The sequence below is a fragment of the Spea bombifrons genome, chromosome 2 (genome assembly GCF_027358695.1).
Source record: "Spea bombifrons isolate aSpeBom1 chromosome 2, aSpeBom1.2.pri, whole genome shotgun sequence".
Taxonomy (NCBI): Eukaryota; Metazoa; Chordata; class Amphibia; order Anura; family Pelobatidae; genus Spea; species Spea bombifrons.
In genome coordinates, this window is record NC_071088.1 from 85,540,950 (window position 1) to 85,566,550 (window position 25,601).

The following is a 25,601-nucleotide window of genomic DNA, read 5'->3' on the forward strand; positions in this document are numbered from 1 at the left end:
CATCTGTGAAAGTGGGAGTTGCCAAGGGTTGTGGTTTCGAGACACTCAATGTATGACGCTGGATAAAGGGTCACTCCAGCAAGTATCTCCTTTAGCGGAAACCCTTCTATGTTGGGGCTTAGTCTTTGAGATAAGGCAGACTATACATCCGGTAGTATCTGTACAAGGACGTTATGATAAGGCTCGAGGAAGTCATTAATGCATACAGCACACACAGTGAAATGTCTTTTGCAAAGTTGTTAGTCTCTACCCATGTATAGCTTTCATATACATATAAGTATTAGTCCTATCCCTAAAAGGATGAATGTGAGAAACAGGGGGTGATTATGCATTACTGTTTTCTAGGTGAGTTAATTGTAATTTAAAAGAGACAAATAATTTGCTAATTATTGTATGTTTATTATAGCTATTAAATTCAGGATTTGGAGTCTTGAGGGTTAAGCGGCTTTTTATTGGCCGAAGATGGGACCTCTGGGGTTCTGAAAGCTTCAGTAACCTTGCTTTTAAGTTGGCCTAATAAAAATCACCTACAATCCATCTAGGAGTTTCTAAAATATCATGCATTCCAGCTCCCATTGTGATTGGCCTGTTCTTTGTATGGAGAGAAATGTAAAGTCAAACATATATGCATTCACACGTACAGAATACTTTATTTCCTTTAGATATCAAATGCCATCAGTCTATTTCTTTTAATTGTACAGCATGTAATGGAAGATATAACCAAAGTTCATTTATTCCTTGTAGCACTTCTGGTTAACATTGTTCTTGATGGCAATGTTGTGCGTCTTCGACTTTTTGATGACCTGGTAAGAAATCGGAAAACAGATTGAAGTGCGTTAGAGGGTGCAAGCTCATGATTTTCAGTTCCAGCAGATACCTTGGGGCAATCCAGTTTCCTCAAGGATCCTGTTGGTCTGTCTAAAGACTTGGAACTAAGCACCCAACTCCTGCAGTGCGCACGTATCCAGGTCTGCACTGCAGGGTCCGCTCTTGCCTGGTGCTGAGCATGGTGTCTGGAATCTATAAACGCTACCGCAGTTACTTTGTTCATAACCTCCACACTTTTCTTGCACAAAAGATCAAGAAAGACAAGGCCGCCGTAACCATGTGCAATAAATGCCACATTCGTAGCTGCGGTTTTGGAAATAAAATGGTCCCAGACATAGGTAGTGTGCTCCTCTGGAGAACCACTACACCTCTTTGGAACACAAAGCTTTCTTTCAATTGAGTCACTGATCTCTGGAAGAGACTCTTCTTCTGTTTTCACGATCATGTTGGGCTCTTCTTTCATTTCAACAAAATTGTCATTGGGGTTCAAGACAATTACAGATCCATCGTCCCTTAACGCGGTCTTAATATATGGGATTTGTGTTCCTTTATCTATAGAGTGGTGGAACACTGCTTTTTGTCCCCACTGACCGGCTCTTATTACGCCTTTGTCTTGAAGAAGAACAAGCAGGTTTGTCTGCATACTCAACAATTCTTTACTCATAAAAAAGAAAGACTTTGGCTCTTCATTGGTGGCATCAACTGGAATAGAAATTCTTTGTAGATTACAATCTTTCTCCAAAAGATCATAAACCTGAAGTGTAATCATATCTCCAAGCACCTGATAGCGCTTGTGGTTTCGGTCATACTCATTTTTGTAGTAGTTGTACAAAAATCGTTCTTTGGTAATCATGTGCCTTAGCTCTCCTTGCTCATTGAAATAATATTGTAACGAGTCTTCCAAGCCTTGAGGAACTTCAACGCATGTTTTGAAGCGCGTCAATCCTTCCATTCCTGTTGAATATAAAGCACAACCATTAGCCAAACAAAGTAGAAATGGAACATAATATACAGTAGACCCTGTTGCTTTGGTATTCCCACTACTATTTGCCATATATAAATCACATCATGGGTTTCCTCCTAGGGATATTTTTTTATTTATAATTATTTTCCCATTTCCGTCATCTTGCAGCCATACCCTTAACAATTTCTGATTATAGCTTTTTAAACAAATGGAAGTGGTATGCTTGGAATAGAAAGATTGTTGCATGAATGGCTATATAACTGGTGGAGGGAGCTGAAAAATATAAATCTAAGCAAATTAAAGTGCTAGCTAGTTTTCATTGCTGGGTTCACTTATGATTGGCCGTGTATGCATTGCTAGATCAGTAGGACTTCTATGAAGTCTTGACACCTACTTATCTATGCATGTTACAGGGTGAACTACATCACCTTGTAGGGGAAACTTACCTGAGATGACCCTTTACAATGCAGGTCAGTTAGTTTAAACTGAACTCCCGCAGACTTCCGCTGTATTGACTAAAGGGAATATCTACCTGGTATCGACATCAGAGATCCCCCCCCCACCAGTTCAAGATGTTAGAATGATTAGTAACTCAGAACAAATGAATAGTAACTAAAGGAGGAGGTGCAAGATGGGTTCCTATATAAATCCTGTATATACAAGTCTTATACATATGGAGCTTTATTTCAGCCATATGTCCTATGAACATACAGTGTATGCTGCCAATAACAGAATCTACTAAGAATCATAGATTCAACAATTTTGAAGTGCTAAACATGGTTGACCAAGTTTAAACCATGCATTTGATGCAAAAATCATATAGAAATCACTTTCTATACCGTGTATACATTCACCCAAAGAGGGGTATTTTGGGAAACACCGACCAACTTGGGTAAGAGCATCAGACCAAAGGGATTTACTGTGTAATGTACCAAACATGTAGGATATTGATTGTATAGTTCACATGTATAATATATAAACAATATTGATGAACCCTGCAAAGGTTGGCTCTGTAGGTTATTCACTAGAGAAAGTTTGCTAGTGAGTTTCTCCAGCAAGAAGAGCCGAGATTGCCCTGTATAACAAACACATCGTTCAGTGAGGAGGAGACCTCATTAATTACACATTATATAGGGTAAGCCTCTTCATGACGTACAGTGATGTCACGGAGTTGCCCCTAGGGTGGGACCCGAATATTCCAAACCCCAGACTCATTTCCAGGTGTGTGACTTGTAAACGTGGGAATATTTGTTTAAATTAAACTTCCTGCAGTTGCTATGCCGTAAAGCGAGTTATACGGATTGGCAATGTATAATCTCATTCCCCTCCAAATCTACCAAACGGAAACCCCGCTATAAGCAACCCGTCCGCAGCCCAACAGCCTGTGCAATAAACCTACACACGGTCACATGATACCTGCAGCAACTGGCGAGGAGGGGGGCGGTCGGCGTAGGTCACGTGACTACGCCTCCACCACCACCTCTACACAGGATCGGCCTCCAAATGATGACGCCAAATCCGCGCAGCAAACGAGAAAAAATAAATAAATAAAATAGACGCGTCGCTCTTGCAGGCACCGAGTGTGTCGGGATCTGGCGACGTACGTCGTTTACGTTCTTACCCCAAGAGGGACGTACAGCGAGCCGCAGTTGTAGTGGGAGGCGCGCTTGCTCTGTCGAGCAGAGCAGCGCACAGCTGTATTCTGAGAGGAGTTTATGTCTTGTTAAACGTGACGTCAGTCGGTGTGGTTGCTTCGCAACGTCCGGGCCCGGTAAGTGACTGCAATCTAATAATGTATTTATTTTGCCCTAAAGCACGAGTTTATCGCTAATAACGTGTGTTGGGTAGTGTGAGCGCCCCTCGGCAATATGTGTCTGCGGCGTGTATATGGTCTGAGGGTGTAGCGAAAGACAGAAGGTCTGCGGTTACCGGGTGGTCCTTGGTCCTAATTCACGAGCAGAATTACCTCAAGGATGACGCTTATGCGCTGCTTGGCGCTTAATAAATGTGTCATCGGCACCTGAATGATTATTTACAAACCATTGGTAAGGTAACCCCTCCATTGTCTCTGCAAACAGAAAGTGAATATATCCAGTAATCATGAAATAAAACTTAGCTTTAGCCATGACATGTCAAAACAAACGTGCTGCACCCTACTCCAAATTTCCCCTCGTGGACAGTTTAACACTATGTTCTTCTTCATTTTATTTCTTCTACCTTATCTTTCTTCTACTTTTATTATTATTATGAAGCGATCTAGCTTCCTCTCATTTATAGGCTAGTTGGTGTCTGAATAATCTATGCAAACAGAAAGCATCTCCGTTGTGTTCTTGTGTAAGATTCTCATGGTATGGAAGTTGCTAATGGATGCGTTCCCTGGATAGCGGGGTAGTCAGTGAGGAGTATCTCGGAATAGTCTCTACTTTGGGTTCCTGGTGCGTGTGGAACGCCTTATCATGTATATCACGCTGCCTAGCTATGGGCGCTACCGTTCAAAAGTTTGGGGTCATGTAGAAAAAACTATTTTTGCCCATTAAACTGACGTTAAATAAATGAGAAATAAAGCGTTAATGTTGTAAATGACTATAGTAGCTGGAAACGTGCAATGGCACGTTCCATGAAAACAGCTAAGTGACCCCAAACTTTTGAACGGTAGTGTATGTGCTAATGCTGTTCACGTGCACCATTAAGTACACCTGCAAGAGGCTCATCAGGCACACAAGCACATTGCTGTATATTGTGTGATGTGAACAGCTGCATTGTCAAGTTCTAGTATAAAACGTAAGGCTGACACTTAAATTCTCTTTTTATTTTTGTTTATTTACTTGTTTACTTCCAGGCACCCCTTTGCCATGATGGGTAAGCAAAGAAAAGATTCTCCGCCATCTGCCCAGCCGAATAGGAAGGCTTCTGTGGTATGTACATTCACGAGGCATGGTATACTGCTATAATGTAATGTCTCTGAAACCTGCTTTACTTCCATTTCTGTATATTCTAGTATAGCTAGATAAATAACGCCATTTCTCTGAAACACGATGGTTTATAATTCAGTACAAACTTTTCTATCACTTATTTTTCTGTATCAGTCTTTATCGCTGCAGGAGGTAGTCATCGAGATGATGTGGCAGTAAATTTACATTCTTCATACCAACAAAGCACCTCCCGTATTCTCTGTTAATCCAGAATTGTTTCACTGTATTCTTTCTGGGGGCTTTTACTTATGTTTTGTCTTTAATTATAACAAAATTAACCACAATATTGTCACTTTTGATTGTGGAAAAAAGTAACCTTTGATTTGTATTTTTAGTTTAGGATTCCTAAGAAGACAGATGCTTGGTCTGAAGATGTACATGTGATGTCCCCTTTGTCACGGCTAGCCGACCCAGACTTCAAAAATGTTACCACCAGAAAGGTAATTGTTTTAACAGAGGTAACCCCCAATCAGAATATGTATCCTTAAAGAGAAAACCAGCAGTGGTAGTCAAATCTGTTGGGAGGGTATTATACACAGTAGGTGGTCAGAGTAAGAACTTTCATACCAAAAGCTTACTAAGCCTGGTCCACAATCAGGTGTTAGCCCGCCAAGGACGTAACCTTACTCTCCTTGACGTAGTGATTGTAGTTGTCTTTGCGTTAAGCTTTTTCTTTAATTCTGAGTACTTAGTAATTCAGAAACATCTCTATGGAAAAAGCTGTCTTCAACCCCCTTATTTGATAAGAAAAATCAGATTTAATGTGATACACATACACGCATGTCAAAGATAAAATGTTTCCCTTATTTTGTTGTTGATCTTAAAGGTAATTGTTCTTCTGTGCATTTACAATTGGGAAATACTTTAGACCTTTTTTGGACCAACGTGCTTACTGATTACACTATTTGTCATTTCTTTTCTTTCCACTTGTAGAGAGCCTGGTGTTCTTCCTATGACTCTTTCAACACAACACGGAATAAAGACTCCTGTGCCTATTATGTGTCAAAATTTGGATCTAACAAGCCTTGCAGGTAAATGGAATTCAGCACCAAGAATATTGGCGTAGAATGTCTTTAAAATTGGGTGAAACATGGCTGGACAAAACCCCTGGTGACTCTTAAAATTGGATTACTGGTGCCTTAGTTTTTGGAGACCTAATCATCTCCTCAAAAGTGTCCCTCTCTGCCTCCTAAAGCCTGTAAAGGTTTGTCCAGCCGTGTACTGTTTGAATGTGTTTGAGATTTGCTTGTGTTCCACGTAAGATTAGTTCTGCAGTACCTGAATATAAGTTATCTGTTTTGATGAACATTTTAGTCTTCAGAATTGGACACAACCCAAACTGATATTGACTAATGTCCTGAAAACTGATATAGGAAGACAATATATGAAAGCTGCAGAAACACCTAATATAGATGTCTCTGGCAGTCCTAAATTGACTCCAATGCAACTTTCGTTGTTTAGCAGGTAATACAACAATCCTTGCATGTAACCGGTTTACTTTTCCGTTAATTACATGTTTACTATTCATGGGACACTATCATGTTTCTACATTTAATAATTATACGCACACAGGGCTGGACAAATTCCAGGAGCCAGGTCATATTTCATGAATAAGAACCATTTGGGCTCAAATTTTATTTTTAGTAATTCAACTGGTTACATTGTTTTATCATTCTTCTAAAACTCAATGTTTATTGCTGTGCATAAAGAAAAGCCTAGTCCATGCTAGACAGCAGCAATTTTTGAAAAATAAAAACGGCATAAGTCGCTCTAAAGCGACTAGAAAAAAGAACTGCAGGATCTTTTGCAGGCTTCAAATTTGTGTGTAATATTAGTAATTATACCGGATTTGTATATGCCATATGTTTTTTTTTCTACAAAATGTAGTAAGGTCGATTTTCCAACTATAAAGTAACCTTCTCAATTTTAATCCACCAAAGCATATATGCTCTATGACATGGCGTCTTAAAACCAGTCAGAGCTGCCTTTCTCTACTTCTCGTAACTCACAGATCAAATAAGGAAATAATAAAATATGATAGTTTCCCTTTTCAGTTATTTTGCAGGAAGCATCCAGCATGTCTCCATATTTTTTTTCCCATGATTTTGCTAAATATTTCAAAGCTGTAATTCCTTTTTATCAGTTCGATATCTACAAAAAATGAATGCGATTTGTCTAGCTAAACTGCTTTGAAATATTTAATCATCGAGCCCCCTTTGTTGGTTTTTTCTCTGTGCTTGAAAGTTGTTGAGTTTTTACACTTCATGTTCGCAGTGAGAATCTCTCTCTCTGTCTTATTATTTAACATTTCTACTTATCTTAATGCAGCCAATTCTATCCTACTTGCCTTGCAATTCGTGTACTTTTATGCTTATTGATATGATCCCAAATATGTATTTTTCCATTCGGCAACACAAGCACAGTAACACTGCATACTGTGGTGTTTTAGTCAATAGAACGTCAGATGATTTACGAATCTAATTAGTTATTATTGTAATCTTCTCTCACTGTAAAATGCCTTCTCTACATATTAAGTAAACTTCACTTAACCTCATCCTGTTCCTTAAACCACAAAGCTATTCATTTTTTTTTCTAATCATACACATCCCATAATAATCCTATATAGCACATACAAATATTCTATTTATTATATTCAAATAACAGGCAACCCAGAATTGTGCTGACAGATATAAGAGATATGGGAAGACGGTCTGCAAAAAATCATGTAACTGGTTCAAATTCTTGTATTGAGGCTAACTCTCAAACATGTCACATTCCATCACCTACTTCTAATGACACAGAAACATGCCAAGTATTAGATGATCCTCAGGAAAGTATGGGCTTATCACCAAGGTATAGTATTTTATACTGGGTATTATATTCTATGGATCAGTATGTAGAAATGTGATTAAGACCAAGTGGTTTGAAAATATTTGCGTATTATTTGTACATCGGTGAGTTTTACACGTAAAAGTTAATGTCTGCAGTTGCTTTTGGGCATCGTGTATTTATTTCCTGCCTGTTGTGTTAAAGGGACACAAAACAGCGATGGCTTCACTGACGCTACTCACTTGTAGCCAATCAGCCTTTTGCACACTGTCAGAATGTATGTACATATGTACATACATTGTGACATGTGTAGCATCAATGCGTAATGAAGTTCTGTCAGGCTTAAGTGAATGAAGCCAAATGCCGCTGCCGAGTTTGTTACACCAAAACACTGCAATGCATCAGAGGTGGGTTGACTGATCTCTGTAAAAGAAATATACATGACAAGGGATATCTCTGATTATTTCCCTATATTTGGATAACGTTAATGATTGTGCGTTATGGGTTAGAAATAAAGTTTGCATAACTTGGGAATCTGCCATTTCTGTTTTGGATTATTGAATATATCCACAAGTAACTGGCAACATTCTGTGTGCTAATAGGAGCAAGGTAATAATAGCTCCAAAAAATTATGTTGGCACCTAACTTTTTGTGATCAGTCTATATAGATATTCTTTATCCTTGCTACTAAAGCCACACACTGGCTGGTAAATCCTACAGAGGATTCTAAATACATCAAATGCAACGTTTTTCCTCTCAACCACAAATGCAATGCACAAGAATTCCTGCACAGAATAAAGATTTTAGAGAGGAATAAAGGCCGTTGAAATGGAACAACATTTTTATCTAATCTATCTCCAAACAATCTGTATTTATGTATGTTTGTGTTAAAAGATGTTTATGTTGGCAAGTAAAAAAAAAAAAATTATATTGTTTTTCAGGAATGAACAAAATGCAGGATTTTGCAGTGAAAAAGAGAGTTATCCAAAGAAAAATGAGCGGTGTAGCGTGTATCTTGGAAAAAGATGTGTAATGGAGCAAAAGGGTAGGTTTTGTAAAAGCACGGGTATTATTTTGAGTAGGGCTGCCAACTTTTCGTATCTTCTGGAAAAGTATATGCAAGCCCACATTAAAATAATACAGTGGCAACTTTGGATGTGAATGACGAGTTATGGTCCCTACGGTGACACTTTTTGTACATTCATTATGTTATGAGTTAACATGGCATTTTGTAAAATTTCTTTTCATGTAGACTCTGTTGTGGAATTTACAGATAAAATAAAATGAGAACACAACAAAATATATACAGACACACAAACCTTATGTGTCTGCCATAGAGAGACGTATCTTAAATCACCGGTCTTAGGATCTGCAATATTATTTCTCTGCATTAGGGGTTATCGCTCACCTATTGTGAAGTTGATTGGTTCAGGCAGTCTTTTTAAAGGTGAAAGCAAACTAAATACATGAGCGCTAACGTGTTTATTTACAAGAAAAAGGAAAGTTATGATTTTTCATTTTATCGCAAAAGATTGCTAACAAACTGACTCATTTACTTTAGAAGAAATTGTGCAAGATACACCGCCCAGTAAAGCATGCAGAGATGTCAGCAATACATCTGCTTCATTTCCCAAAGATGTCAACACGCAGAAGACTAAGAAGAGTCAGAAAAATCAAAGCTCCCACAAGGAAACAAAACCAGAATGTGTGAGTGAAATACTATTTACTTTTTAACCAATTTTTTCCCCTTTCATTAGTCTTCATTACAAACTATTGGCATTAATTGTCATGGGTTGCTTACAGTGGCAGTCAATCTGGAGTAAAAGAAAATGGCTAGCTGTGCCGTTAACAAGGGAAGTGGTTAAAGTGTGCCCGAATATAAAAGAGTTCACACATCACATATGTTCTGTTTATAAATGTAAAAAAGTGTTGGTGTCTGTTTACAAGTACTGTTATCTTTTTCTTCTTGTTTTATAATGCAGGATGACCAAGATAAAAGTAAAAAACCCTCTTCTCTGGATATAACTACACTTGAGAAAACATATTGTCACAAACGCACAGAGCAGCTGAACAGCAAAGCGGCTGCTTCACAAGTAACATGTCCAGAAAGGAGCACCAACAAACCCTCTTGCGCTTCAGAGGACAAACACATTGATCTTTCTGCACATGAACCCGGCAATACAGCAAGCTCATCTGCCCGTTCCAGCGAAAACCCCGAAAATATTTTAAATGGTAGGACTTTACCAAATAGCTCTGTGGAAGTTTCTCATTCTAGTCCTCAGGGTGAGAGACTGTGCAGAAGAAAGCTGCACATGAAACGGTCCAGCAGAGAAAGTTCGTCTTCATCTGAACCAAGTAAGTAATGCCGGAAAATTCGAAATTCTTTTAAATTTGCCTGTTTTCTTACAAAAGGCTTCTTTTATTGATTGGGATCAGACAGTGATCAGAGCGAACACTGTAGTTTTGTATGGTCATTTACCATATACTCACTAAATGGCGCTTTGTCAATTTGGTGTAAAAATTGCTTTCCATAGGATTGATAAGGTATACAACATTTTTGTATGAGGGAATCTTTATCTCTAAGCTGTTTTATTTTCCCTATTTTTGTACCCGTTGCATGATCAGTTGTGCTCTCTAGTGACGAAGAGGAGAGAGAAGCTAGAGAAAATGTAGAAGCCCCGAGTACCCGAGTTATAAGGCAAACGTTTGCAGAAATGACCATGAAAGCCAAGGTTGCTCCATCACATCGATCCTCACCTCCTGAAGCTGCGATGCATACGGTATACCAGACTTTCAGAAACTCTGTGTGGACTGAGAAAAATCTATGCATGAAATGCTGTATTTATGTCACGTCTGTAAATTGGGAACATATTTGTAGCTAAAAACACCAGTGCTCATTTCAGTGCCAATAAATTTTCATGTGTCAATCAAGTCATGTAAATAAGTATTGATTGAAACAGTTTTAAGCTAACCAGATTTTTGCTTTATGGTTTTTTTTTCCTTCATTCTTTCAGCATGTATCCGAGTGTCCTGAAGATCAGAGCTCAAAAAAAGAAACAGAGTTGACCACAGAGGCTCACCGTTCCATGCTAGAGTTGCAGTTTGTAAATGTTTACTTTGGCAAAAATGTGGGAAGAGCTACTGGTTCCGTAAAGGTAAATATTTGGTGTAGTCTGTACCGGTGCAGTTGCATTTAGTGTGCTTGTGTATGTACATCTCCCCCTCTCTCTCCCTTTCTAAAGATTTATGCGGGGTGGAGTAAGCATTTTTATTTTCAATTTTTTTTACAGCTGATACATATTCAGAGAATGTTAGACAGTGGACTTATTAAATACGAAAAACCACATTTAAAGTTATTTTAAAGTCACTCATTTAGATGGAAGCAGTTTTTATTAAAAACCCTTTAAGTTAAAACACATGCATATATACATATATTAGCTGTGTGTATTAGCTGGTTTTGCAAGTAAAGCTATTTAACGGTTTACTTCCTCTCTCTTTCTAGTTTTCATCTAAATCTATTGATATTCCTCTGAAAGGTCAGTGTGTAACGTATTAGAAATGCTTTGTTATATCCCATTGTACAGCGCTACGGAATATGATGGTGCTATATAAAACAATAATATGGAGCCTGAGCACATCAAATGTCTAAATTACATTTCATATCAGCTTTATATAATAGGTAGGACTTCTCTTACTAATAATCATCTAATACAAAATAAATGAGTAATACTACACCTCAGTGTAGTCCAGAGTAAGCAGTGAGAACTAAAACTCCAAGCTCTAAACTACTCTTGAAAAATCATTAAGCATTTTATTTTCTTTCCTTATAGTCAGAATGTGTAAATTTGCCTTTGAAAATGGAGGCACATAATAGAATTTGGTTTTAATACCCAAATGTATTTATTAATCAATGTGAAATATCTTATATGATTTTTTTGGAGAGAAAACATGGTCTATATATATATATATATATATATATATATATATATATATATATATATACCGTATTTGCCCGAATATAGGCCGCCCTCCCCCACTTTAAGTCTTTAAAGTGGGGGTGCGGCCTATATTCAGGATCTATTGCGCAATTTGTATCACCCGACACCCGGGACATGCAGGCAGCAGGGTTAAGCTACAGATCCCCCGCAGCGCTGCAGGGGACCTGCATCCTACTCTCTGATACGCTCAGACAGCTTGTTAAAGCGTATCGTGCAGACGTGCCGGCAGCGGAGGTTGTTTACGCTCACATCGACGCAGCCGGTGAACGTCTGCGCGATGCGCTTTAACAATCTTCCTTGCCGGCACTTCCCACAGCGGAAGTGCCGGCACCGGAAGTTGTCTACACCAGAAGCTGCCCCGCAAGACACCTGGGAGTCTGCACTGGTAAGTCTAGGGAGGGGCACATCTTGGGGGCAGAGTGGCAGCATATCTCGGGGGTGGGGCAGAGTGGCAGCATATCTCGGGGGGGGGGAGAGATAGAGTGGCAGCGTATCTATTATCTATAAAAAAAAATTCATTAAAAAAAAGCACCTAACTTTTAGGGTGCGGCCTATAATCGAGCTAATACGGTATATATATTGTAGAAATTAGAAGTTGACCAGGCAGTTTTTTTCTTGGCAGTGTCATCGCTCAGAAGTATGTGTTTGTCAGTGGATACAAGTAAAGTGCTGCGTTATGGACTGTGGGTAAAAAAAAGAGCAGCTGTAAGAAGTCGCGCCATCGTTTTCTTGTGGCTAGATCCTGATCATGCCCGGGAGCTGAATAAACAAATTGGAGCTAATACTACAATAGAAACAGGTATGTTTTTTTAAACAAGCTAAAAGTGGCTGCTGTGGAAAGTTGCTGAGCATACTTATCAAGTTGGGATCAGTGAGGGGTTTTAGAACTGTACTGAAGATTAACAGCTGTTACAGAGTGCTGTTAGTGTCCAGATTAAGCATATAAAATTCATAGTGAGCACAAAATATGATTTTTTAATTCTTGCTTTTTAGCTAAAACCAGTGAATTTATCTTTCTTGAGTTAACGGACTCTCCAACACAAATTGAGCTGACTCTGTTGAGGGAGACCATGAAGGAATCCAACAAGGATGGCACTTCTACTCAGGGGGACTTTTTGTCTTGGGCAGAAGCGTACCCTGTTCTGAAGAAATTGTCCCCTGGAGAAAATGCATTTGTGGCAAATTGTTTACACGAGTTTCAAAAGGAGCGACACCAGCACTCCAATACTCGGACGCATCCAGAAAAGCCAGAGGTCAGACTCTTTATTCATTAACAAACCCCATGTTTTTAATTGCAATGTTTGCTTTATTCAGCCACTCGGCAGAAGTGGTAGAGGCTAATACAGTGAGAGAATTGAAACATGCATGTAATAGGCATATGACTATCCTGACTCTAACACAAAACCAAGAACTTGGAAAGGTTTGCGTGTTTACGGCAGGGACAAATGGTACCACTGGATTGGCCAAATGTTGTTTTTATATCTACGTCAAATTCTTTGCTGCTTATATATTTAATCTTTAGTTTCGCTCCGAGGATTGCAGTCAGACATAATATTTCTTGTATGCAAGGCGATTATATTTTATGTCTTATAAATATTTGTAGTGGAATATGTAGCTCAAAGATTGACACGGCCCAAGCTTTTCCAGCCCAATACTGTGCTCAAATGCTGTGTCTGTCTAAACCAGTCTGTGACAGTGGGTAAGGTACTGTGTGTGGGTATCTCGGTCTTTGTGAATATTGACATTATATGTATATAAGTATATGGTAACTAAAGTACAATATTTCTCCAAACACAACATTTTTAACGGCCAATGACATGCAAGGCACGTCACAGAAAAATGGTCGGTTAATGACTGATGACATCATGGCATTAAACAAGCTTTGAAAGTGATTTAAGATTGTTTTTTTCACTTAAATGTGTTGTTGCTGTAATGCCTAGATGTTGAGGCATACGGCAGCCCCGAGGCGTCAACATCCACCATATACTGTATTTAAAAGAGCTTAGTATTCACTGATTTAAAAGCGCTTGGGAGGCAGTCAATGATCGACTCCTAAGCTTGAACGGTTTTGCTGAAATGCCTTCGTAGGTAGGCATTCAGCAACACCGAAAACCCACTCCAGGGTGCACTGTGACCGCTCTGGAGAGTGGTCACAAGTGCTGCTGCGTGTTTCCAAGAGGGTCTCTCCAGACCCTCCTGAGAACTCTGGGCTCCCCCTGCCACGTTGAATACAGGTACTGTATTTAACTTGCAATCACAATTTGATTAGTAAATTAGAAAAATTAAAATAGTTAAATAAATTATGCAGTGATGTCACCATCAGGGGAACCATCCAGTAAAAAACAAAAGGTATGTTTAAAAAAAAAAAAAATATGCGAAAAAAAACCCTCAATATATAACTTGTGTGGCGACACTAAATGAGAGAGTTGAAAATTACTGCTAAACACAAGCACTGCAAAAGTGTTAAAACGAAGGGTACGAAAAAAAAAACAGCCTGTTCCTTAAGGGGCTAATTTAATTTCTATGGTGCTGCTAAGTTCTTCTTGATTGGACCATTCTAGGGGTTGCTATGGTGATGTGACCACTGTTTAAACTTTGTTCCATTCCTTTTTTATGTGATTAAATCCAATTTGAAGAATTTGGGCCACTACTTGCTGAAGGTTGGAATCCTTTCCCTGATTGAATATTGTACCCCACATTCTTTTAATTCAGTTGAATTAATGTCTATATTCTCTCTTCTCAGGACAAAGGAGAGACATCGATTCCACCTACTTACAGCCTTTTGGGGAGATGTGCCAGTGGCCATTATTCTGTTTCTTTGGCTCCCAAGCCAGATAACACATGGAAAATACTACGGACTGGTGGATCTCGCCTAAAGTACGTTCATCCTTTTGTCACTTTGAACGTGAATTCTAATTTGCTGCTATCTCACCTACTATGCAGAACAGAGCATTGTTCAACTTCAAATAATGTGCCTGCGTGTGACATCCTTCTGAAGCCGTTCCCTTGCTAATTAGTCCTGTGCAATCCCGCCAAACAAGTGCACACTAATATAATCAACATGTAATCCTTGTAATTTATCTTTTAGTTTGCTGGTGTACCCCCCTCCCCCAACAAAAGGAGGATTGGCAGTGACAAATGAAGATTTGGAGTGTCTGGAACACGGGGAATTCCTCAATGATGTCATTATTGACTTTTATCTAAAGTGAGTTACCTTTTGAATAAATACGCTGAATCATAATAGCCTGCCGTAAATCAGAATGGGCACGATGCGGCTGAAATGTAAGGGTTTCTTGCGTGGATACGTGGATATGGTGTGTGGTTTTTTTTTTTTTACAGTGACCGTCCAGGGATAATCCTCGTTGATGTGCCAGCTGGTCCTTGTTCAACAGAAATGCTAGGGAAAGCTAATTCTTGTCGGCTTATACCTCGGGATAAGCAGTTGGCTGGAAATTGTATTAGCAGATTGTAGATTGTTTAAGACAGGGGAAAAAAAAAAAAGCGGGTAAGGGGGTGTAACAATAGCGTATTGTTTCTCTCATTGCAGTTTAGTACGACAGTTGTATTCGCCCGCTATTTATTTGGTGGGATTTTATATAAATATATTGCCTATTGCCGTGCTTGGGTGGGGTTGGTTATGGTTATGGTGATTTTAAAGTGCGCTCCAGGGGACAACAACGCACAGTTAAGAAATGTTATCTATACATTGTACCAGCTACATTAACTATATTATATCAGACATGCCCTGCTCACAATCTTTTTTTTATTCTGTATAGTGCAAATGTCCCCGCATGCCATGTCTTAAAATAAGTCCATCTTTGTTGAGCGTGACCATGCGGTGAACCCTATAATGTATTGTTATTGTAATAGATTATATTATTACCTATTTTTCTCACGACCCCATAACTTTATTGGGTTGACCTTTTTCTTTTGTCCAGTGAAGTATTACATTTGTAATGATGCTTAAATGCTTATGCTTAAAGTTATGGGTTCTGCATCTGGAGCTACTTATTTAGCTATTTATTTATTATTTTTTTTTGCATTTTGACATGATCTCTCCTTTCTTGCTCCTACCGACAGGTACATCTTATTGGAGAAGTTTCCTAAGCCGTTTGCAGAGAGATGTCACATTTTTAGCAGTTTCTTCTTTAAGTGTTTGACACGAAAGGATAATGGTGCTAGTGAGGATAGCACTAATTTAACGTAAGTGGTCTATTTATAATTTATTACTTAAGTATTACAATATGAGTTGAGGTTAATGTGGAAATGCAAATGTCAAAGGGTTTCTCAGAGTTCATGCCACTTCTGGGTGTATACTAGATGCACACTATAGTTCAGCTAGTTGGGAAGATCATGCTGTAAGAAAAGCTGCGTAAACTACTTGACTGTATAGCCCTTCTTTAGAGTTTTTGTACCTGTTAGACACAACACATGAGAGTCTAAGCAATAATCCTGTGTTCTTTCAAATAGTTCTGCAGAACGTCGACATCAGAGTGTGAAAACCTGGACTCGCCATGTTGACATCTTCTCAAAGGACTTCATCTTTGTGCCTGTTAATGAGAAGTAAATACAGTTTCCGGTTCTGGTTCACACTACACAATACATGTTATTTCTTAAAATTAAATTAGCCATGCGCGTTTAAATATCATGTACTTCCAGCTAGTGCCTGGTAAACATGCAAGTGTGCTGCAGACACCATCAGTAGTTTAGAATGCATTATCCTTAATATAATTCACTTTATAAAGAGCTGGTTTAATCTTTTGAGTGGTATTTGTAAAAATCATTAGCATAAAGCTTTGTCAGGCTGCCACTGAACAGCTAATCCGGACTGCGTTGCCTGACTAGGCGGACATGTTGGACTGATTAGGTGGGTTTTGGTTGCAGAAACAAAAAAAAAAAAAAAAAGCATTAAAGTTTAAAAGTTTTAATTCACCTTTTGGCAACATGTTTAAAGAAAATTTTGTATTATGATACTTAGCACCAAACCTTGTGTTAGTTGCAATGATGGCCAAGTAACTAGTGCAACCATCTTTCTCTCTTGCAGTTCCCACTGGTATCTTGTGGTGATATGTTTTCCTGGGCTAGAAAAACCTGTTTACGAAAAGCCGAGAAAGCAGGCCTCTGCCCCTCTGCAGTCACAAGAGAGCAGAAACTCGTCAAGCGGTGGGTCAGTCATTGTGTACAATGACAGCTTTGCAAAGGAAAAAGAGGACACAATGCAAGATGAGAACGTTGACCATCCCCACCAGAAGTCTTCAGGTTAGAGACACTGATTAGAGCTCTCTGCCCAAATTGCTTGATTATAACCCATTTAGTGGCTCCCCCTTTTTCAGTAGGTGATGTATGTTGTTATTAAGAAACAATTCAGGTTAGCGTAGATGTATACAAATGGTATTCATTTTGCACATCACATTTTGGTTTAATTTCAGCAGTTTTCTCTACTCCTAGGTACCAAATCCCTTTCTTCTGACACAAATTCCATTGTTGACCAAAAATGCAAGGTAAGTTGTCATTTAAAGGGATCGCTTTGAATCATTTGGTTAATTAATACACAATTTGCTATGGACATGATATCCCAAATTTGCAGTTGTGGTGCCTGAGTTTGCCAAGTTCTGAAAGTAGGTTTAGGAACACACCTACATCTCTTGGATATTACGTATAATATAGATATATATATATATATATATATATATATATATATACACACACACACACGCACAATTTGGAGGAATTTCTCTTATTATTTGATGTTTTATCTGTTTATCATCATGAATCTCCATTAATGCTTCATACTATAGCTTTTTTTTACTTTTTTATATGCAGGAACCACAGAGGGACAATAATGGTAAAGTCTGCAAAAGGTAATTTTCACTGTAATGGTCTTTCTTTCTGATGCATAATGGGATTTAAAATAATTTTGTATTTGTGTACGGCTAATTTTTAAAGTTTCCATAGAGCGAAGTAAATTTTTCCGCTGCTTTCACATGTAGTGTTATGAGTGATTGTTTAATAGTTCCTTTTTTATTTAGCAATCCCTCTTTTCTTCCAGCTAATGGATGTCAGTGATATTAACTTAGACAGGAGAATATTGGCCCACCTAATCCTTTTCCACCATATGGCAATGCCCATTTCAGCTGATTAGGTCCTAAACTGTATAGGAAATTAGAAGTAATTAGCCTGCTGAGCAGTATTATGTGATATACATTCACAGACGATGTGTTTAATGGTATTGCATAATACTTTATTTGACAATGCATATAAGGTAGGGGTATAGCAGAAGCAGCGAGGTTGTCACAGTGGGTATGTTTAGTAATTCTGTTCTCTGCAGTGGCACAGCTACCTGGCTTAAATTGGATTGGAAAATATTAGTGCTGACAATGCCAGTGTTAGATTTAACTGGATTTCGTTCACTTTGTTTAATTATTGCTGTCATTCTAGTGGTATATACAAAGCTGAATTTAATTCTCTGTTCCTTACAGACCATGCCTTCTCATTTTTGACTCCCTAATAACTGCATCTGTCCAATCTACAGTACATGTCCTAAGAGAGTAAGTGACATTACCACTCAAATTATATGTCGCAAATTTCTACAGTTTCAAAAATGTTTCTATTTTAATTTGCTTTTCCTTATCTATATCTGTTACGTTGTTCTACTTTCTGCTCCTCAAGACTTCGCCGTAACTGGTTGCTCTATATTAGGCTCTCTAGAAGTACTTCTTGGAGCAATTATATTTATTCTCATGCCAGACATTTCAAAGAGAAGTCTCTAAGGAGGGACATTAAGTCATTACTAGATTAAGATCAATTAAACCGGCGACACTGTTGAATGTAAAGATCCATACCGGTTGGCTATACTATCGACTCTATTGTAACCACTTACCAATGGCTATTTTTTACATGTTTTTTGTTTTTCTTTTCTTTTGTTGTCCACTCCATCTCTTTATTTTTTTTTTTTACTTCAGATATCTGAAAGTAGAGTGGAATGTGAAACGAAAAACACCCAGAGAGTTCACCAGGTCAACTATAAGAGACCTTTATCCAAAAGTTCCAAAGCAGAACAACAGCACAGACTGCGGCCTGTATCTGCTCCAGTACGTGGAGAGCTTCTACCAGGTACCCCAATTCAAGACTGCCATTGCTTATTATTAATAAACAAATCTATGAATTTCAATCCATGATTTTAGGGATTGGTCAACTATTCAGTCTTGTTCTGTGTTCATACACAGGTGAAATTATTTTGGAACTAGTACATTTTTATATTACAGCTTAGTTCTTTCTTGACCATTTTGTGGGGCGTTAAAAATACATCTCTCACATTGGCAAGTCTAGATTGGTTGAAGGTAGAGAGCTAACTGGTTTGCTGGCTATTTATCGTAAGCCATGGCATTTTAGGAGTTCTCCATCTCTTTTGGTTTCCTAACTCCGTTTTTTTTTTTTTTTTTTTTTTTAAAGAAACCAATTGTAGATTTTGACCATCCGATACACTTGGGAGATTGGTTTCCTCTTTGCGTAATAAGGAGTAAAAGAGAAGAGATCAGAGATTTAATTCTACATCTACATTTCCAGCAGAGGCGTACAAGCTAAGAAGGCCCAGACTCGCAAAGCTTCGGATTGACTAGAATACTGTATTTTATATATTTGTAATATGTTTACTGTAAATTGTTGTATAGACTGATGTTACAAATTGTTTCTATATTTATTTGACATGTCCTAAACTGAAATGCCTTTTATTTAAATAAATGACTTGGTATAAAATATTTATTAAAATGTAATAAAAATTTGTTATCAAGTTCCATATGTTTCGCTGCTAAATTTCTAAAAGGATGCAGGCCAACGTTGCAGGTTTTAAATAAAAAGTATATTTAAAAGGAACGTTTTTCTTTTTGAACTGAATATAGGATGTTTTTATATTCTTGTCATTATTATCATTTTCATATGTTCAATATGGTTTTTTCTGTCGTCAAAAATGTCAGCGCCCTTCCATTTATTTTCTAATGCGTTTTGCGTGCTGATTTGTACCGCGTTTATAGTTTGGATATACCGTTTTAGCTTTTCTATGTTGTATGTTTGTGTTATATAAAAATTTAACAAAAATACATATATTATACAAGTATGTATGTGTGTATATAATAATCTTAAATACATGCATTAATGTTTATAGACACAATTAAGCACAGCCAGGAGTTTTAATTTCCTCTTCATAGGGATAAGCAGCTAAGCTTTAGAAATAAAAAGAGTTAAATGCAACAGATGAGTAAACCAACACAACTAAAAAGTTTTAGAAACAAGACCTTTGATAATATTTGGGCTACCGAACAGTCTAAGATGTCCTTTAAAAGTTTTCATTATTCAGGATGTTTTGTAAAATCAGGACAACAGAGTTTAGCAAGGTTTTGTTATCTACTAATATTTATGGAATTATTCTATCCCAAAGTAAAACTGTTAAACTGTTAATAAAACCTAAAATAAAAAACACTTTTCCTGATAATTTTATTACTACTTTAGAAACCTTTTAGTTTAGATGTTGCTGCTGTTCATGAAGTAGGATTAACAGATTACGTTTAAAAACACTGTAGATCTAGAGAATTGTGTATTTTTTTCCTAGCACCGTTGATCCTCTACAATCCGGTTTCCGTCTGCAGCATTCAACAGAGACTGCACTCGCTAAAGTTATTAATGACCTCCTTGCAGCTAAAACAAAAGGCTAATTCTCACTGGTTATTCTCTTGGACCTCTCAGCAGCCTTTGACACAGTCGACCACCCCCTCCTCCTACAAACCCTCCGTGCGCATGGCATCCATGACACGGCTCTTTCATGGCTTAAATCCTACCTTTCGTACCGTACTTTTAGTGTCTCGTTTACTGGAACTTGCTCCTCTCCCCTACTGCTATCTATTGGTGTTCCTCAAGGCTCAGTTCTTGGGCATCTGCTATTCTCCATCTACGCTTCTTCCCTCGGACAACTTATTTCTTCCTTTGGTTTCCAGTACCACCTATATGCAGATGACGCCCTAATCTATATTTCTGCTCCTGACCTTTCCCCCTCTCTTCTAACTCCCCTTACTGACTGTCTATCAGGAATTGCATCATGGATGGCATTCCGTTACCTAAAGCTCAACCTTTCTAAAACCGAACTCCTGGTAATCCCGCATCTGCTCTGTCCACTTTTCCTGATATCTCTATTACTGTTGACAACTCCACTATCCAACCAACAGACCAGGTAAGCTGCCTTGGTGTCACCCTTGACTCTGCTCTCTCCTTCATCCCTCACATCCAGTCCCTCACCAACTCCTGCAGCCTCCACCTGAGAAACATCTCCCGAATCCACCCTTTCCTCACATAAGAAACCACCAAGTTACTAATCCAATCCCTTGTGATATCCTGCCTGCATTATTGCAACTCCCTATTAACCGGTCTCCCCCTCTCCCGCCTTTCACTACTTTAATCCATCCTCAACACTTCAGCCAGATTCATTTTTCTCTGCCGCCGTTCCTCATCCGGTGCGCCGTTATGCCAATCACTTAATTGGCTCCCCATACCCTCCAGAATCAAATTTAAGCTTCTGACCCTGACCTATAGAGCCCTCAACAACTCTACACCATCTTACATATCTATCCTCCTATCCAAATTGGAGAAGCTGTAGTGACTAATGTAGTCCTATGACAGGGACGGCAGCAGATGTGGGGGACGTCCTGAGTGGAGTTTAGTTGATTAACACAGTTACCCATTTATGCTTCTAGCTAAACCTGCAATTTGTGGACACGTTACATTTTTATTATCTTTCTATCATATCTATTATTCTTTATTGATAAATAAACATTGGTGACAAAACCATAATATATATTATTGTGGAAATTCAGTCCTGCTGCATGTTTCTATCATCTTCCACTGCCCTACTAGTACTACTACTGCTACTGCTGCTATACCTCTTTAACCATCCTAACTCTGGGGAACTTTTTTAAAATCTCTATAATATTGTGGAAATTCAGTCCTGCTCCACGGGGCTGCATCTTCCTGTGTCTGCTTGCCCAGGCCCAATTATCTGCTACTGCTACTGCTGCTGCACTTCTTTGACCATCCTAAAACTCGGGGAACCTTTTCAAAAAAAAACAAAAAAAAAGAACCTCTATAATAAAGGAGAGTCCAGAAGGTGTCAGAGACTTACCCATTTGGGAAATGCCCCTGAATGCCGCTACAAATCTAAAAAGGCCCTGAATTTTGTCTGAACCAAACGTCCATGAAACAAAATTTGTTACCCGGAAACAAACGTGGCAAAAACTAAACCCAAATTTCATCGGAAGCAGTTTTGCTTACCATGCACATGTCTAGTATGCATTATTAGGGGCTTTGTGTAATTGGTGGGGAACTCACGCAATTTCTCTCATGCCGTTCTTAATATAGCATTAAGTATTAGTATTGTAAGCAATAGCTACACAATGCTTTTGCTAGAATGTCCAACTCTCACATATGCTCGGGTTAATGAATACATCCCTATATATTATTTTTATAGACCGACAGATACAATCATCATTAATCATTTTTCAGACAAAATTATCCACTATGAAGATATTTTGGTAATTGAAAATTTAGATATCAGTAACTGAAGCCGATATTTTTTTTTTACGTATGTTTTAGATTTTTTATATTTATTTTATTTTTTAGTTTTACCATACTATAGGTACCTTTGTATTATTTTATCACTGACAATTTTCCAGAGCAGCCGTTTGGAGACAGCCAATATGCTCAGTTAGGTGTGAAATGTTCAGCCTTTGAATGGGCTGTCTGCTCACAACATGACGAGCTCCTCTAAAGAGCTTACGAGCACAGATTAAACCCGAAAAAACGAATTATCTCCTGCGTCCCTCCCATCTGCTAACTGGAGAAGCTCATTTAACATACTGCTGCTTGTTAGTGTATAGACAAGAATTAAAGCTTTTCTGGTAGGTTCATCAAGAGCAACCCGAACCTATTTTTCCATTATTTAACTTGTGCGTAGTGTTTGATTATATACAGTATATAAAAAAAATATTACTTTTTTTTTTCTTTCTTTAGCCAAATTAAGAAGCATGGTTTATTTTATTTGGAAACTTTTACTGGGGTTTTTCTGTCTTACTCTATGTGAAGGACAACAACAGACATCAACAGGTAAGAATCTTTCTATCTCGCTAATTTTTTTTAAAAAAATTATTACTATTATTAAGTATACATTGCTGACATTTAGTGTACAATCAGAATAGAAATTACAAAAAAAAATGTTTTTAATTTATGCTTTATTATTGGAAAAATATAAGCTCTTATCATACAAACGGCATTGCTTGCCATATCTTAAAGTATGTTATGATTTGTGTTTTTTACGTAAGATATAATTGACTAAGAAGACGTAGGACATACGGTTCTATTGATGTGCTTACTCAGCACTGGATGCAGGTTATGTCATAAAGACAATACAATAGGAATAATTAATCATAATTGTATTACTTAAAGTATAAAATATGCAACAGTAGATGTCTGTAAGCCTTTCTGACACCGGCACATGTAATATTGCTGAATGATGAGCCTTATAGACACATTGAATACAATGTGTCGGACCATGGAGATCACTCTAGTCATATTGTATGTGGTGTCCATTCTAACAGGGGATAGTAGGCTCTGGCACTTCGGTTATATACGTACATTAAATTACATAAAAGTGTCCCCTTAGTGCATGGTAAATGCATTTTAGCAGGCAATAGAATGCTCTGCTATTTTAACACTAAGGCCTAGTGTGGCCACATGTCCCAGAGTGCAATATGTAAAAGAGGTGGAAAAGATATGCAAAAAAATAAAGTGTGGTGAACATATTATGTATATTATGTGAGTGAGGGTGTGTTTATGTACTGTATTTTAGAATTTATAAATATGATGGGGCTTGATTGACTTGTGTTGAAGAGGTCTGTAAATAACAATTATAAAATGTGGCATACCTATTAAGGCTCCTATTGTGTTTATTCATTTAAGGGAGAGTTGTGATTTCAGCTCCATGACTTCATTATACATTTTGCATTACACATGACCTACTAAGCCCTTCAGCTGGAGAAACTTGCCAGTGCTGGCTCTTCATAACGATGTGCCCCCCCAACTGTCCAGACTTTCCCTTTAATGAATAAACTACTCTGTAATTGAACATGAATCTCTCTGGCAACCGGTATCAATTTTATTAAAATTAATTCATTTTGAATTAATAAAAAAAAAATCTGTGTTTTTTTGGTTCCTGGCACCTTAGGCTGTGATGTCACACAGTGTCATGATGTCATGTTGCACCCAGGTTATGTTGATGTCATGTGATGTTCTGCTCACTGTATGCCTAGTCTCCAACTCTTTTAAAGATATTGAATGCCAGGTTCTCCTGGCAAATTCAGTGCAGCTTACAGTTATCTACATATCACCAGCTGGAATTCTGACAGGCTACCCTTGGCATCTATGCCCCACTTCTAGCCACTTATGGCATCAATGTAAGCTTATGGCATCTTATCCCAACACCCCACATCTCTCAGACCTGTAGAAACCTGAAGGGAGAGTGGAAGCAGATCTATGCTGATCGTAAGCAGATACCTTGTGGTATCGGTTGGTAAAAAATGAAGACAGGGTGATTGAGTTTAATACTCATAATATGGGTGATGTACCATGTACCTCCAGACGATGCCTAAAAAATGTCTATAAGAAAATAACAATAAGAATATTAAATGCATTACTGATATAAATTTCTTAAAAACCAACAACCCCAAATAGGTGATGATAATACAATTTCATCAAAGCCTCTTCTTCATTTATGTCAGTCAACTGTAATGGTATCATATAATATTCCTACTTGTATCCTTATCCCACAAATCAATTTGCTTAGAATCTAGCGGAAATGTGTAACTGCTTAAGGAAACAGGATGTTTCAACTTTATTTAGAGTAAATTTCAAATTATATATATATATGTAAGTATGTTGTGTTGTATGTTATGTTGTGTCATGTTGCTTGGTTTTATAGCACTCATAGGCTCATGTAGGTTTTATACTTTTCCATCCTCCACCTCATTCTCCTATGTCCCACATCTTGGGAGGGCAACTATTTAGCCCCCAGTGCACATACTGCCAAAGTCCACATACTGGTGATAGGGTGAGCATGATAAATAGTATTAAATATAAACTTCAAAACTCAGTAAAGTGACACTGGGGTTGTGCATAAAGACAAAATGACATTATTTTTTAGTACTGCCCCTTAAAAAGTGGGCAAACTGCTGATTGTTTAATGTAAAACAATGCTGATGAACTTTTGCACTTTTGTCAAGAGTTTTTTTTAGAACGCGGACAAAGTTTTGAATCATTTTCAAAAATGCCTGACTCAGATGTTCCTCTTCAAACAATAGACAATTTCCTCCTGATTTTGCTCATCGAAATGAAGGGGGCATCATTCACTGAAAAACAAAATACGATTTGAAACCTAGTGTCGGCTGATTGAATTCTTGCCAAGATGTCGATGTCTTCCAAAGAAACAAATTAATTTTGAAAAAAAAAAATCTGAAAAGTAGGCCATCAGAGATTGTAAAAATATAATGATATCTTGAATCATGACAATAGAATCCATGTTTCATATTTTATTTAAATAGAATCAATAACAATAATAATAATACACATCACTTCTTATAAAACATACATTCAAAGGGTAAAACAACACTAAAACAGACAGACTAAGACAAACCAATACACTATGTGAAGAGGGTCCTATTGGCAAGCAAGTAAAAAGTATATGTAAAGCCACACTTGAGAACTGGGTTCATCTCTAGGTCTGAGGCAAATGGGGTCGAAATGATTTGGACAATATTTTTGGTTAGTTTATGGCCTATTCGTTTTCGTGGTACGAATTGCGTTCTCTCCCCATTCGTTTCGGGTGAAAATTTTGGGACATTTCGAACTTTCGTTCATTCTCTCAGACTCTCGCTCACTCTCATTCTCGAACACACAAGTCTACTTTGTATTATCTAA

General features: G+C 37.9%; 3 protein-coding genes across 7 annotated transcripts in view; 2 read left to right on the forward strand and 1 right to left on the reverse strand.

The window, feature by feature from the left end:
* Positions 1 to 650: 650 nt before the first annotated feature.
* On the reverse strand, positions 651 to 3,507 carry LOC128473000 (putative protein FAM172B). 2 transcript variants are annotated; one of them, XM_053455006.1, is made up of 2 exons: positions 3,414 to 3,507; positions 651 to 1,782 (listed from the first exon to the last, which is right to left on the reverse strand). In XM_053455006.1, the coding sequence occupies exon 2, from the start codon at positions 1,778 to 1,780 to the stop codon at positions 728 to 730; it is 1,053 nt and encodes a 350-aa protein (XP_053310981.1). In that variant the 5' UTR covers positions 1,781 to 1,782; positions 3,414 to 3,507; the 3' UTR covers positions 651 to 727. The 2 variants fall into 2 exon arrangements, with proteins under 2 accessions (XP_053310981.1, XP_053310982.1); XM_053455007.1 differs by lacking the exon at positions 3,414 to 3,507 and adding an exon at positions 2,239 to 2,344.
* Positions 3,425 to 19,463, forward strand: SENP7 (SUMO specific peptidase 7). 4 transcript variants are annotated; one of them, XM_053455002.1, is made up of 24 exons: positions 3,425 to 3,563; positions 4,632 to 4,707; positions 5,100 to 5,204; positions 5,698 to 5,795; positions 6,079 to 6,228; positions 7,429 to 7,617; positions 8,535 to 8,638; positions 9,155 to 9,300; positions 9,576 to 9,948; positions 10,219 to 10,373; positions 10,608 to 10,748; positions 11,096 to 11,129; positions 12,214 to 12,390; positions 12,585 to 12,844; positions 14,335 to 14,468; positions 14,680 to 14,796; positions 15,672 to 15,794; positions 16,062 to 16,154; positions 16,636 to 16,850; positions 17,040 to 17,092; positions 17,415 to 17,452; positions 18,071 to 18,139; positions 18,554 to 18,704; positions 19,044 to 19,463. In XM_053455002.1, the coding sequence occupies exons 2-24, from the start codon at positions 4,645 to 4,647 to the stop codon at positions 19,173 to 19,175; spliced, it is 3,120 nt and encodes a 1,039-aa protein (XP_053310977.1). In that variant the 5' UTR covers positions 3,425 to 3,563; positions 4,632 to 4,644; the 3' UTR covers positions 19,176 to 19,463. The 4 variants fall into 4 exon arrangements, with proteins under 4 accessions (XP_053310977.1, XP_053310979.1, XP_053310980.1 ...); XM_053455004.1 differs by lacking the exon at positions 6,079 to 6,228; XM_053455003.1 differs by lacking the exon at positions 3,425 to 3,563 and having other exon boundaries at positions 4,631 to 4,707; positions 5,105 to 5,204.
* A 2,800-nt stretch (positions 19,464 to 22,263) lies between these two features.
* Positions 22,264 to 25,601, forward strand: part of IMPG2 (interphotoreceptor matrix proteoglycan 2) — a 31,252-nt gene continuing 27,914 nt past the window's right edge. Inside the window, exons 1-2 of the mRNA XM_053455980.1 lie at positions 22,264 to 22,531; positions 22,644 to 22,736. Of these exons, the coding sequence (XP_053311955.1) occupies positions 22,658 to 22,736 (79 nt within the window). The 5' untranslated portion in view covers positions 22,264 to 22,531; positions 22,644 to 22,657. The remainder of the gene's footprint in view (positions 22,532 to 22,643; positions 22,737 to 25,601) is intronic.

What these genes read in the sequence shown, in the direction of transcription:
- LOC128473000 (XM_053455006.1), bottom strand. Translation starts at nt 1,780, where the DNA reads ATGGAAGGATTGACGCGCTTCAAAACATGCGTTGAAGTTCCTCAAGGC.
- SENP7 (XM_053455002.1), top strand. Translation starts at nt 4,645, where the DNA reads ATGATGGGTAAGCAAAGAAAAGATTCTCCGCCATCTGCCCAGCCGAAT. An exon ending in ACTGGTGGATCTCGCCTAAA is followed by an intron (nt 14,469 to 14,679) that starts GTACGTTCATCC and finishes TTTATCTTTTAG; the next exon opens with TTTGCTGGTGTACCCCCCTC. An exon ending in ATTATTGACTTTTATCTAAA is followed by an intron (nt 14,797 to 15,671) that starts GTGAGTTACCTT and finishes TCCTACCGACAG; the next exon opens with GTACATCTTATTGGAGAAGT.